This window comes from Eschscholzia californica, unplaced genomic scaffold (genome assembly GCF_041429995.1).
Source record: "Eschscholzia californica isolate CP2 unplaced genomic scaffold, dmEscCali1.0.p SCAF_2, whole genome shotgun sequence".
Lineage (NCBI taxonomy): Eukaryota > Viridiplantae > Streptophyta > Magnoliopsida > Ranunculales > Papaveraceae > Eschscholzia > Eschscholzia californica.
In genome coordinates, this window is record NW_028238309.1 from 11,772,603 (window position 1) to 11,785,204 (window position 12,602).

General features: G+C 34.3%; 2 protein-coding genes across 4 annotated transcripts; both read right to left on the reverse strand.

Moving 5' to 3' along the window:
• Window positions 1–642: 642 nt before the first annotated feature.
• ARPC2B (actin-related protein C2B) lies at window positions 643–4,009 on the reverse strand. 2 transcript variants are annotated; one of them, XM_086661514.1, is made up of 10 exons: window positions 3,867–4,009; window positions 3,317–3,383; window positions 2,781–2,973; window positions 2,172–2,344; window positions 1,910–1,987; window positions 1,685–1,817; window positions 1,338–1,429; window positions 1,200–1,256; window positions 1,046–1,103; window positions 643–899 (listed from the first exon to the last, which is right to left on the reverse strand). In XM_086661514.1, the coding sequence occupies exons 1-10, from the start codon at window positions 3,926–3,928 to the stop codon at window positions 706–708; spliced, it is 1,107 nt and encodes a 368-aa protein (XP_086517640.1). In that variant the 5' UTR covers window positions 3,929–4,009; the 3' UTR covers window positions 643–705. The 2 variants fall into 2 exon arrangements, with proteins under 2 accessions (XP_086517640.1, XP_086517639.1); XM_086661513.1 differs by having other exon boundaries at window positions 1,910–1,990; window positions 3,867–3,988.
• A 573-nt stretch (window positions 4,010–4,582) lies between these two features.
• On the reverse strand, window positions 4,583–12,354 carry LOC147556234 (transcription factor GTE6-like). Of its 2 annotated transcripts, none has more exons than XM_086664064.1 (9): window positions 11,902–12,354; window positions 9,540–9,695; window positions 8,850–9,065; window positions 7,571–7,648; window positions 7,152–7,376; window positions 6,956–7,054; window positions 6,613–6,671; window positions 5,722–5,872; window positions 4,583–4,970 (listed from the first exon to the last, which is right to left on the reverse strand). In XM_086664064.1, exons 2-9 carry the CDS (start codon window positions 9,693–9,695, stop codon window positions 4,776–4,778), a joined length of 1,179 nt encoding a protein of 392 aa, XP_086520190.1. In that variant the 5' UTR covers window positions 11,902–12,354; the 3' UTR covers window positions 4,583–4,775. The 2 variants fall into 2 exon arrangements, with proteins under 2 accessions (XP_086520190.1, XP_086520191.1); XM_086664065.1 differs by having other exon boundaries at window positions 9,540–11,323; window positions 11,697–12,081.
• Window positions 12,355–12,602: the final 248 nt, after the last annotated feature.

The following is a 12,602-nucleotide window of genomic DNA, read 5'->3' on the forward strand; positions in this document are numbered from 1 at the left end:
TAGAATTGATAATCCTTCATAATCATTATTTTATTTTCTTTATTTTTAACACAGAGTGGTATCTCAACTTTGTCACTAGAGACAACTCCCATGTATGTACATCTCTCATAGTCTCATGACGGGTTTTTTGAGCTTACCTCCTCATCGGTAATTCGTAATTGAGTTTACCCCCTTCAAAGATAGGTAATTGAGCTTACCCCCTTAGACTTACTATTATTGACAAAAACACAAAGGTTGTGTTTGGCGTACTTGAAATAATTGTGACTACCAAGAACAATTATTCTTCAATATGATTTCTAGTAGAGATTTCACCTTACTTTATTGTTTGATTTGGTCGGGAATATATTAGTAAAGATTAATTTTGTTTATATATTATTTAATTTATGATATATTTATCATATGTCAAACATGTCCTTAGTAGTTATGACAAAAAATCTAAATTCAATGGGGTAAGCTCAATTACCAATTACTGAAGGGGGTAAACTCAATTAGCAATTAGTTTTGAGGGGGTAAGCTAATGAAACCCTTTCATAAAATCAAACTTGAGTCGAGCTCAACAATGTCTTCTCTCACTTTATATTATTATTGCCAAGTCCTTGGTTGTGATTTCTCTAAATAGTAAATACGAACATGCGCCATAAATACAAAAAAAATGACTTGCTTTTTTTATTTTATATAATAAACATGTCACATTTTCAGTCAGAGTTAGAGTTTATCTAATTTTGAATATCTTCTAAAGGAATAAAATTGAGGAAGTCTTAACCATCTTCGGTACATAAACTGCTTGAATCTATAAATTTTAATTTTGGAACGGATTTGCTTGATCTTTTTAGTTATATTTCCAAATCTTTTCTTGAGAGGTTTCGAGAAGCTCGTTAAGCTCTTCATCAATTTGGGTCCTGCATCAAAAGATTTCAACATATAAGATACAAATTAAGGAAATGCTATTTATACTTAGCAAATGCTTGATTGGAGTTTTATTCGGAGATTTTGGACCAAACTTTCAAACTATTGAGACCGACTTTATGACTGTGATGGTGCTTACCATTTCTATTCATCTCATTGTTTTCATTTTTCTTCGACACTGGTTGGTTCAGTAGTACCTGTGAATAGCCAAATAACATTCATAATAATCAATTTCTCTATAGTGTAAAATCTCAATTGATGGTAACAAAAGATATAATGGAGTAAGCTAATACTTGTGATAAATTTTCGACACGCTTTCTCATTCTTCTTTGTATAAAACTCCTTGTGCACTGGATTTTACACAATATTAATCTTGTTAGCTTGAACTTGATTGATCCAAGTAAGTAAGAGGAAATAAATGGGTTGTTTACCTTAACATAATATTTGACATAAGTGTGGAAGTTCAATAGATTCCATATAGTCTTGTTAAGTTCTGAACCTTTAACATGCCTCCAAAATATATCTGTACCAAAATATATTAACCTAAATCAAATTTAATTATAGTTCAACCAGAGGTAGCGAAAAGAAATGTCTATATAATAAGGAAAATGCTGAAATCACAAAGGATTTTGACAAAAGAAGTTACCCAGCTGATGTGGCGGTTGTGATTTGAAACTTTGACTAAATCTGGGCCGTTGAGAGATAAATATCACAACCGCCACATCAGCTGGGTAACTTCTTTTGTTAAATCCTTTGTGAATACATATTACATATTTACCGAAAGACACAAATCCGCCATTGGTTGATAAATCTTGAATGGACTCCCCTCTTAACTCAGAAGGTGGAACAGGAGACCAACTACATGGTGGTGCTTTGGCTAAGCCTCTCCAACAACCTAACCCCATTAATTCCTGAAATTAACCACACAATTTTAAAGAATTTTTTAGGTTTTAAGTTTTAAAATAAATTACATTAATTTAGTTGTTTTGATGGATGGCAAAACCTGAAATAACGTTCTCGCGATAATCACATCTGATTCATCTCCGAATCGCATCGGAAAAATTACTGTAATTTTCTCTTTCTGCTAAAAATAAATGTATATATCAGTCATATATGTAGGGTCTTTGTAATATACGTTTTTTTTTTTTCAATTTGTAAACATTAAATTCAGTACAATCAGTGAATAGCATTAGACGTATGACTGACTTGTCAAAAAAAATACGTCTAAAATTCCGGGAACTGTGCGAAAACTTTGTCAAAATTACCTGTCTGATAATAAAGAATTGATCTCTTTGGTTGAATTCAAATTTAATGGGCTTGTTCAATCCTCCATGCAAGTTGTTTTGGAAACAAATGAGCCAAATTATGTCTTTAAGTTGTGAGCTCAGTATGTCAGCATGCAATGATGATATATCTGTAATGAGCTTTGAGCTTGCTTCTGAAAAATAGTATCATATACAAACTCATCTACTTAGAAAGAACTATCAAAACACAAATGTACAACTTTGATCCATATTTTGGCCTTAAATTTTATCATTTGCAAAAATCTTACGAAAACTATCGAACAAAAATCCTGGTAAAATGTAGTGGTTGGAAAAAACTCTGACTTAATTTTATTTTCTACCGAGGACCAAGTCTTCAATAGGTAAATATTTTTTTTCTTCTCAGAATTCTTTTATCCAGAGCAACTCTTGAAGTTGTACAGAATAATTGATCTGAAGTCAGGACACTAAAATAGTCAATTTGGTGTGGGTTTTGTTGGTTTTTTTATTATATGGTCGATAAGTTTCTGCCCAGAAAACTCATTTATGCGAGAAGTAAAATATTCTAGTAAAATTTAAAAAATTAAAAATGTAAAAGAATTAATACTAGACCTTTGGTTTTTGGAAATTTAGTAAGGTCAATTTGTAAAGTTAGTTGATATCCTGTTTCAGGAGGCTCAACAATGTTGACCACTTGAGAATAGGTTGCTTGTGAGATAAACTTTGAAGGTGAGAAGGGTATTTCTTGGGATAAGACTGGTACTGCCACTGATAAGTAGATTTGATGGGACTGTGATGAAGAAGCCTGCATATAAGCGTAGGGGTATCGGTTGTTAGAATATCAGTGCTACAATCACTTAAAATTTAAATCACAGTTTAGTCAAAGTATTAAAACTTTAAAAACAACCGATGACAGTATATGGTAGAAAAATGTCACGTTAACATCTCAATCAAATCCTACGTAATAGCCTCTATGGAAAAGAAATACTTCCAATGTTATAAAAGTGAATAGCGAAATAAATAGTTGAATTAGTTGTTGTGTGGTTAGGAGTTTCTAATTTCGATTTGTGCTAGTTTAATTGGGATATATATTATGATATGGTATATTATGATGTCAAAAAAATTCATATAACTTATATGAAAGGTACCTGAATATGATATCTCACTGATCCAAATTCATATAATTTATAGTCGGTCTCTGTAAAATTCTCAATGCTGGAAAACAAAGACAAAATGTGTTAGTAATTAGTACAACCTCATTAGGAAGAGGATATAAAGTAAAACTTTATTTGGTTGTTCGGGTTTTACTCTCCTATATCGTAATATTCCTCGTTTGAAAGTGCACCGATAATATTTTTCCTACTTGAGTCTGAATCTCTCGAATATCAAGTGATACTCTACTCGACCAATGTTTCAATTGAATCATGGTCAACATATGCGGCCGGACAAGATTTTAGTGAAAGTAAAACACAATATCTTTAAATCTTGTCTGACTACATACTCCTGTCGCAGTTCATCTTGTATATTAGCCATACAGAGGAACATTGTTTCTCGATTATTATCTATCACATTGACTCTTTTTACGGATTAAGTTTAAAGAACATTTTGACGATAGTGAACTTATATTATTAAGATAGGAATACTAGTGCTGATTAACATGAAATATTTCCATGAATTAAATGCAGAAATTAAAATTACCTATGTAGTTTGAGCAAGATTTCCTTAAGAGCAGGCGAAAATCTATCAAAACAATAACCCATCTCTCTCTCTCTCTCTATCTCAATTATCTTTCTGTCTCTACTTTCTTAATACCACTCCACTCTGCAATCACTTGAAAAGTTGAAATAAAAGAGTAGGTCAGCTTGGTAAACAAGTCAGCTACTGAAGTCTGAAAGGAACATCATATCCAACCTAAAAAATCTTTGATTCAAAACCACTCTAACATCATTCCACCATTGAAAACTAACTTGTTGGTTGCTTCATTCAAAATACTAATAGGAGGAATTGACATAGTAGCCCCTTTGAATGTAAAACAAATTGCTTAAATATGACTATTTATGGCATTGGACGAAAGAAATGTGTCGGTGGTCTTAGTCTTTTTTTTGAATGCCCTTTGCGGCCAAAATTCTTACAATCACGTAGTTTTACTGTTTAGTTTCGTTCAATTTAGTTCGTGTTACGTAGAAAACATACTTATTCCTACACATATCTACACCTTTACTAAACAATTAATGCATTAATAATGCATTGTGTATTTGCCTATTTGTACGCAGAAAAATCAAAGATTCATACAAATTGGTTTATTCTCTATTTTCATTAAGTTTGGGCTTCAAACGAATTATTTTTTTTGGACGTATTCGCCCACCAACTCTATAATTATTGTAGTAGCAAAAACCTACAAATAGAATCGAATGTGAGATCAACTTTTGTTTCATTAAGTTACATAAAGTTATAACCCATTACAAGTTTTGCAAAACCAAAACCCAAAGCATATGTCATAATATTATGCCTACAACATACAATCCCAAGATACAAAGCTGAAAACATCATTTGAAGTATTTTTTTTTATGGACATAAAGTTAATGGACAACATAGTATACTTGCAGGTCAAGAAGCAAGTTTTTTGCTTCGTTTTTTCGCTGTTTTAACTATGGCATCGCATATTTCCTTCTTACGTTTAGAGTTATTATTGCCTCCTGATTTGATATCAGAAACCTTGCCCGCCTTGGTAGCAGAACCCTTGCCGTTAACTTCCATGGCCTCCTTCACAAATATCTTCAGTCTCCATAGTGTCGATTCACTCTGAAATAAAATAACACAGACCAGATTTTAATCCACAGAACATACAAAAATGTGCACCATAGAAATGGGCCTATGACCTTATTCTTATAATCAATTAAACACCTGATGTGAGCTTATGTAGAGATAGTTCTATTTTCACTAAGATTTGGAAGAAAAATTGCTATAAAATGGATTCTCAAACCGATGTTATACTCTTTGATCTGAAATTCAAAACTAGTTTCAAAAACTAAGCAAAAGAACAATTTCTTCCACCTTATGCTTGAGAAGATCCTCCTTATATATTTCTAGAAACAACAAAAGACCCAAATTCTCAAAATTTAAAACAAAATTTTTTCTTTTTCCGTTCTCAATTAAATCATGTAGAGTTTTGTGGCAAGGATAGCTAACAGTTTTTGCTGTGTAGAAGATGTATAATTAGTTTATATTTTAGCGAAGAAACGTGCTCTAATACTTCAATAATCTTTTTCCGCGTCAATAGATTGTTCAAAAGCCTTTTCTTTTAATGATCCATAAGATGCAATCAACCTTACAGATAAAATGTAGGTGCAATACCAAGCATACAATAATTCCCTATTTCAGAACTTCTAAATTATTTAAGATGGACCTATTGATTATGGGCCACTTTTATCAAAAAATGAACACATAAGAAATTCTAGACACATAATAGATTGCTTAATATGATACGAAACCTATAAGATGATGGAATATATGTGAAAGTTTTCTTTCTTGACAAGGAAGGAATGATTATAACCTGAGCATCCATGTCAATATCCACTTCCTCATCTGTAGCTTGGGAGTTTGGATTCTTATGAGAAATAATCTCCACAACCCTACTTAGATCCTCGGGAGACAAACGGCTAAGCTGTGACCCCAACCTCATTTTTTCTTCTGCAGACATTTTCCTGCACAAATCATAATAGACTTTGATGCAAATGATTCTAGAATATGGTAGAAATTCTCTAGGGTCTGGAGCAGTCTAGTTAGTAGTCCAATTAGTCTAAGAATATTAAATTCCAAACATTAATGAAGTGTCTAGCTAATGTTGAGAGTTATCTAGTTGCTGTGTAGTGGAAGGGTTTGTATCTTGGATTCTGGAATTCTATAAGTAGGGAATCTCTCTAGTTTGTAAGTCAGTCTACATCTTTCTAAAAACCAAGTAATAGTAAAGTTATTTTCTAGCAAAGGGTTCTCAAAGTCTTTTCCTTGGTTTCAACTCAAGAATCGGGACTTCGACGGTGTTTGGAATAATATCCTTTCGATTCTAAGGAAGCAAGTACTAATCTGTTTGCTTTTTAAACTTGGTCTCAATTTGAACAGCAAGTAGCACGACGCACCAAGATATAGCTAAATAATGAATGTATAACCTTGGCTATTATATCAAGATGAAACTTTTTGTGGTAGACGTTGAAGTTGCAACAATAAGGTCCAAACATATATAGAACTTGATGGCACATTTGAGAGACCTCCATTTACAGGAGAAGCGAGGAATGTAAGAAGATTCGAAGTATAAAATGATTAAAATTACCTATTGATCGCGAAAAAACAGAACCCCTCAAATTTGAGCGAAAAAATATTCAATCTAGATGAACTAAATGCAACATAAATGAATTCCCAAATATACAGAATGTGTGACATAGTGAACCTGCATTTGTGAACCACCATTTCCCTGAGTTTCTCCAATTCCATATCGATATCCGAAAGCTGAGAAGAGTTCAAAGTAAGTATGTCAAGGTACATTCCCATCATACATTAATATTGCAAACCTTTTTCTCTTGGAAGGCTCAAATGTAAACATGCAAGGAACAACTACTAAAGATTAATAATTATCCTTCCATTAAAATATGACAGTTTGTTAGGGTAGCATCCAGCACAAAGACAAAGGTCAAATATGGTACCCAGTACCCACCCAAGAGAAGGGCTTTTGTTATTGCTATGAACCTATTTTCATTTATATTTGCTTATTGAAAGAAATGAAACAAATATACCTCGTTACTAATAACCTTTGCCAGTTTCACATTAGCAGCTTCCTTAGCAAGTTGCATAGTCAACTGTGCCTCTGCTTCCTCCTCTTTCCTTTTTGTTTCCTGCAGTAGTAATGATTAATATATGTAAGAAGATCAATTTTGAACATTAAAGGACCACATAGGAAAACCATAGGAAGTTGTGACAACCTAGTATTACCTCTTCAACAACTTTAGGCAGAAGCTGCAGCCATTTCTCTTCGAATTTTGCCAACAAGGTTTTGGCCATAACATGAACATCACTTCTCTCTTCGTTATATGTCATCGCATTTTTTAACACCAACCTGACATCAGCACATATTTCCCGAACATTTTTATATCCATTGCCATCCTTCGCTTCCATTTGATTCTTGATTGTGCTAAAGTCCATGGGTTTGTCAATAACCTAATTTAAACCATCTGCAAGTTAATGATGTAGAATTGGTCTGGTAGTAACTGGTGAGAAGGAGACCAGGAAGAGTGCATCATCAGGGAAAAATATTTCCGAAAGTGATCGAATATGAATCGCACTATCCTTCAACTTTACGGACAAAAATCTAGGCGAGAAGACGACAACCATGAAAAGATATGGAACTTTACCTCATAATAATCATGTAATCCAAGGCCCTCCACATCTACAGGCTGCATAAAAGGCCAAGCCCACTTGTGCTGTGTGATCTGGCAAGTGCATCGTATTTAAGACACAAGTACAACTTATGAGACAAGAATGAAATCTATAATCCACTAGCAAAATGGGTATGAATATTACATGGTTATATTATGCCTACGCAAATTGAAGAATGGTCATGTTACGCACACAAAATTGCAAATACAATGTTTGGCAAGTGGAGGCATGCCTCAATGCAAAATGAGGAGCTAAATCCATTTGGATTAACAAATCCCGAAAAAAAAAACTGCCTACTTCTTTTCATCTGGATTTTTATTGTTTGTATTACTTGGGGTCCAAAAATTAGAGTTAGGTTTTTGTTCATTAACCACTAATGTACTTGCTACTTGAAGTGCCTACTTGTATACAAGCATGTAGACAACTAGACATATATACTAGCCATTGTGTACTTGTGTTATTTTGATTTCTTGAAACAAGGTTATCTGTCTGCAGCCTTGAGGCTACACCTCTATCCTACACCTTGCCTTGCCAAGCAGGACAGCACCGAGGCTAGAAGAGCTTCTCTAAACATGAACATCACTTATGTATATTATACACAATAAATATCGCTTTCTACATTGAATCCGTTGATCACCTATGCGGATTCTGGAATAACTATGGAAAATGAGAGGTCGATACGTTTCTCGCATAAGAAATAAAAAAACAAATGCTGAATGTTCAGACTTCAGATGATACTATATGGAGGAGAAAGAGTTAGACGTTAGAAATAAATGTAAGGAGGAAAAGTGAATTTGAGAGAAGAAAGCAGGAGCAGCAGGACCTACGGGCTAAGCAGTTAGAGGAGGGACCGTGGTCAGACTCAGACGTCCACTCCGAGTCGGCCGAGTCCTCGCTGAACCACTCAATCGAGTAACCCCGCGACCCCAACTATATAAATTGAATATCGGTTTAACTCAGCTAAAATCCGCAATTCACTCACTAAATCCCTTATGTGTTTGCTCTGACAAACTGCCCAGCCTACAGATTTGTTGTGGCGTTGTGCCTAGGTGGAGGCAATTTGATAGTTAACTTTTTGATAATACTAAATATGAGATATTAGGAATTAAGGAAGACAATAAATTGTCTGAGAAATAATAAAGAAAATTTGATTTTCAATGACGACATATCTACTTCATGTAACTATGTAAGAGGCAGACTCGAAATTTGTAGATATATGTAGTTAACGAAAAAAATTCAAGGTGTAGGAATTGCCTGGCGCAATATTGTCGCAAATTGACGCATAAGCTCCTGCATTCTCTTTGCACTAGCTGCATCCCTTCTTGCTGCCTCTTGTTGTTGCTTCTTGATGCTCACAATCTGCCTTTCCTTATCTTTATCCTTCACTCCTGAATTCGATTTAGAATTGTTTGGCAGCTTTTTATTCAAGGAGTTGTAGAACTCAGACACCTGATTCACCTTTTTTTCAAGCTGCACAAGATAAATGAAACCGATGTGCAAGATCAAAACCCAAAAGCTATATATTCTTAAGTTTTGTCCTCAGTCCCCACCTACAAATATGCTTTCTACAATCGTAAGAATGTGCTTATACATTGTAGAAGAAATTTATGGTAAGTGGAATCACCAAACCATCTTAATTGTTGGAATTCCACAACTGATTTGGCAATTAAGGCCCATCAATGTAACAAAGGCTGCTAGTAGTCTCTAATAAACACTACTCACTAGTCACTCGTAAATTCTCACAATCTCTTGGAAGAATTTTTTTGCATAAACTCCTACATGAAATAAACCCATTAAACTCGGAGGCAAAGCCCTTCGATCTATCAATTAATAGTTTGGTATGTTTTACAGCCTTAACCTAATTGCTAGTTTGATACACAACTACAAATAACAATTTTAAAACGAAAAAGAAACTGGAAATGACTAATCTGAATAGGAATTTACCTCATCGACTTTTGTAACCATTTCGTCAACACTGTGCTTGAATCTTTCAATTCCTTCTGGATCATCTTTGACCATTAATTCTTTTCCATTACCCATCTCGAAACAGTTCCGGTTCAAGGGAACTGTATCTAGAAGTGATGCATTAATTGTTTCCATCTGTTTTATCATACCATATAATCATCATAAGCACCTAGACTGACAATTAGTTATTTGATTGCTCAATCTACACTTTGACAAACAACGACATAGGTTCATCAATTAAGCACTAACAAAGAGATATAATGGAGAAGGTGAAGAAATGGAAGGGGGAACATGAAATAGCGTGAAGAAAGAGAAGTTAACAGAACATGAGATTTCAGAACATACGTTTAATGTTAAAACTTTGAAACAAAACTACAAGTGATCCTCAACCCTTGAAGAGCTCTTCCAACACGGCTACATGTTCATTCCGATAAAGTAAATTCAATTTTATTTATTTTCTCATCATTTCTCTTTTATTTTAAGAAACCAAACCTAATGGCATGTGTGATGGATTCATATTTCCAATAAAGAATCCTTTGGGAACAAGAACTCTAGGATTGTAAGTAATCCTAGGTATCATGAATCGCCACTGCAAAATCAAATGGATGTTTGACTGCTTTGTTTTATTCCAGGAAATTTACTTTTATTTGTTCGATTATTTATTTATAGACCAAATCTACAAATCTATTCTTTTTCACCATTTTGAGCATTGTTTTTCTTTTTAACAATTTCATTCAATTAAAAGAAATGAAAGCAAAAGATGCAGGATGCTATAGTGGCAGACCCTAGCAATGGGCAACAGCAAACTCAATCTACGAAAAAAACTTTCGAGATTTCATTGTCCTAATGAAAACCTCCCAGTTAACAGTGAATCTAAAAAGACGGACTTTTTCCCAGTTAATTTACCTGCTCCAGTGAAACAAAGTCGCCTGAGCCCTGAACATTGTGGATTGTTTCTTAGTTATGACAAACTTTGTCCCCAAAGATGTCTTCTTTTCTATATTTCCACAGCCCCCAAAATAATAGAATGGGGGTTTAGGATCCAAAGCTTTCTTCCTTTTCATTGGAAGATTAAGACCCTTCCCGGATTTTCAATCCGATATAAAACGAAGGAAACTTCAAAAAACAAGCTTAAAATGACTAATTAAAAACAAAACATCAGCATCATTATTGTATACCCTTTCGTATGTATGGCGCAAACCAATCTCTGCTTTTCAAGTTTCTAATCTTGTACTTTTTTTAAATCTAAATATCTAAATAATAAGAAATTCACTCTTGACAGTGCTATATGTTGTATATGTAAATCCTAGATGTAAAAAAAACCGGAATTTGTACCTGAAAGGGAATAAAAAACCCTGGTTGATGATAGTAGGCACTAGGCACAATGCAAATAATCTCTGCAGCTTTAACATCTCCCTGAACCTTTTGAAGTCCAGGCGCGACATGGTACTCTTTCTACCACTATGTTAGTATGGAGATGGTTTCAAAATAAATAGTTGGCATGGTTATTTACTAAAATCGCCTTTTGGGGGAGAAGGATGGTAGCCATACACTTCACATGTTTCTAGTGATTCACATGGCATCATCAAATGATACAAGCCTCTTCAAATACGGCTTATTGCTATTGATTCGATGATCAGTGTAGGACAGAGAGACCGGTAAAACATCAGCAGCCACAAATACTATTCTCAATGAAAAAGGGCAAAATGAGATCTACATCAAGGGAATCACTAATGTGTCAGGAGAAATGAGTGAAATTACTACTTGAAGGTAATACATGTAAAAGTAAGTTACTATTACAAGTAGGTTTGCACCTACGATACATGTAAAAGTGTTTTAAAGGTAATCGACGCATCTCGCATTTACGTGGAAGAATTTGGAGGAGGTTGTTCACCAACATTAAATGCAGAAGGTACGTCTATATTTGTTTTCTTTCTCTCTTTTGGTTTAACAAAAATAATTTATTGGGTTTCTTCGCTTAGGAACTTTAGGAGCTTACATGTTATCCTAAACATAAATCAATATCAACCAAACATGAATGATATACAACAACGGACAACCAATATCAATCAACAACGAAATAAGCTACATATCAATCAATAAACAATGTCAATGGACAATTATTTAGACATCAACTAATGAACTAAATTTGAACTTATCTAAGATTTATAACAAAGTAAGAGGAATTTCATCAAACAGATGGTCTACAAGACTACAACCTAAACCATTTCCATAATTCTCTGAAGGAGGGTCTAGTAATAAGGATGCATAACCTCTATGAGTCAGAACATTCAGGTTTTAGAAACATCAAACATGAGCAAAATTATACTAAGTTACTCACCGAATCCTTAAGTGAGAAAGCGAAGATTTAAGATAAAATCATAAAACCCTAGTTGCTCAGAAGCTCGGCTCCTTGCTGTCTTCGATTGAAGAAAACCCTCCCAGAAATTCTTGAGAGAGAAAGTGTAGATTAAAGATGAACTCATAAACCCTAGAAGGCTAGACCTTTTGCTGTCGATTTGGGAAGTTAAAACTTTCCCTTTCTGTTTTCCGTCAACAAAAAGTTATTTCCTTTTCGGCCCCCTACTTTCTAACCGTTCCTTTTTTGGACCCCTATTTTTCGTAAACTCAAATTTGATCCCATTTTGTTAACACCGTCAGTTAACTTTAATGTTTAATTTTTGTCTCCGTAATTGCCTTTCTTATAAAGAGATTTTTTTAATTCAAAACTGACCCCTGTTTAAATATGAGTTAATTCTAAAAAAAAAATCAATCTTTTTAGAACAAACTAGGAGGCAAAATGGAATTCATTAAAAAATAGGGTTATTTCCCTAATGGCCCCCAACTTTGTGACCAGCTTCCCGCCTGGCCCCCTACTTTACGAAAAATACCCATATCCCTTCCGTTATAACACAGTCACTCTCTCTCCTCCATCATGTTTTCTCTCTCTGCCAACTCACGCCACATCATCGGTTACGCCACCTCATCACCTTCTCCGGTAGAGGTCGTTGTCCGGCCGGCAACCTTCAATTTTTTTTTTCT

Bases quoted from the DNA above. Each gene is read 5' to 3' on its own strand.
- ARPC2B (XM_086661513.1), bottom strand. From the start codon at position 3,928: ATGGGTTATTGTTTTGATAGATTTTCGCCTGCTCTTAAGGAAATCTTG. The intron at 1,818-1,909 runs GTTTTGCCATCC...GGTTAATTTCAG, and splicing joins TCGCGAGAACGTTATTTCAG to GAATTAATGGGGTTAGGTTG. The intron at 900-1,045 runs GTAAGCACCATC...CTTTTGATGCAG, and splicing joins CAATGAGATGAATAGAAATG to GACCCAAATTGATGAAGAGC.
- LOC147556234 (XM_086664065.1), bottom strand. From the start codon at position 9,707: ATGATAAAACAGATGGAAACAATTAATGCATCACTTCTAGATACAGTT. The intron at 9,066-9,539 runs GTAAATTCCTAT...TATCTTGTGCAG, and splicing joins TGGTTACAAAAGTCGATGAG to CTTGAAAAAAAGGTGAATCA. The intron at 7,649-8,849 runs GCAATTCCTACA...TGCACTTGCCAG, and splicing joins TTGCGACAATATTGCGCCAG to ATCACACAGCACAAGTGGGC.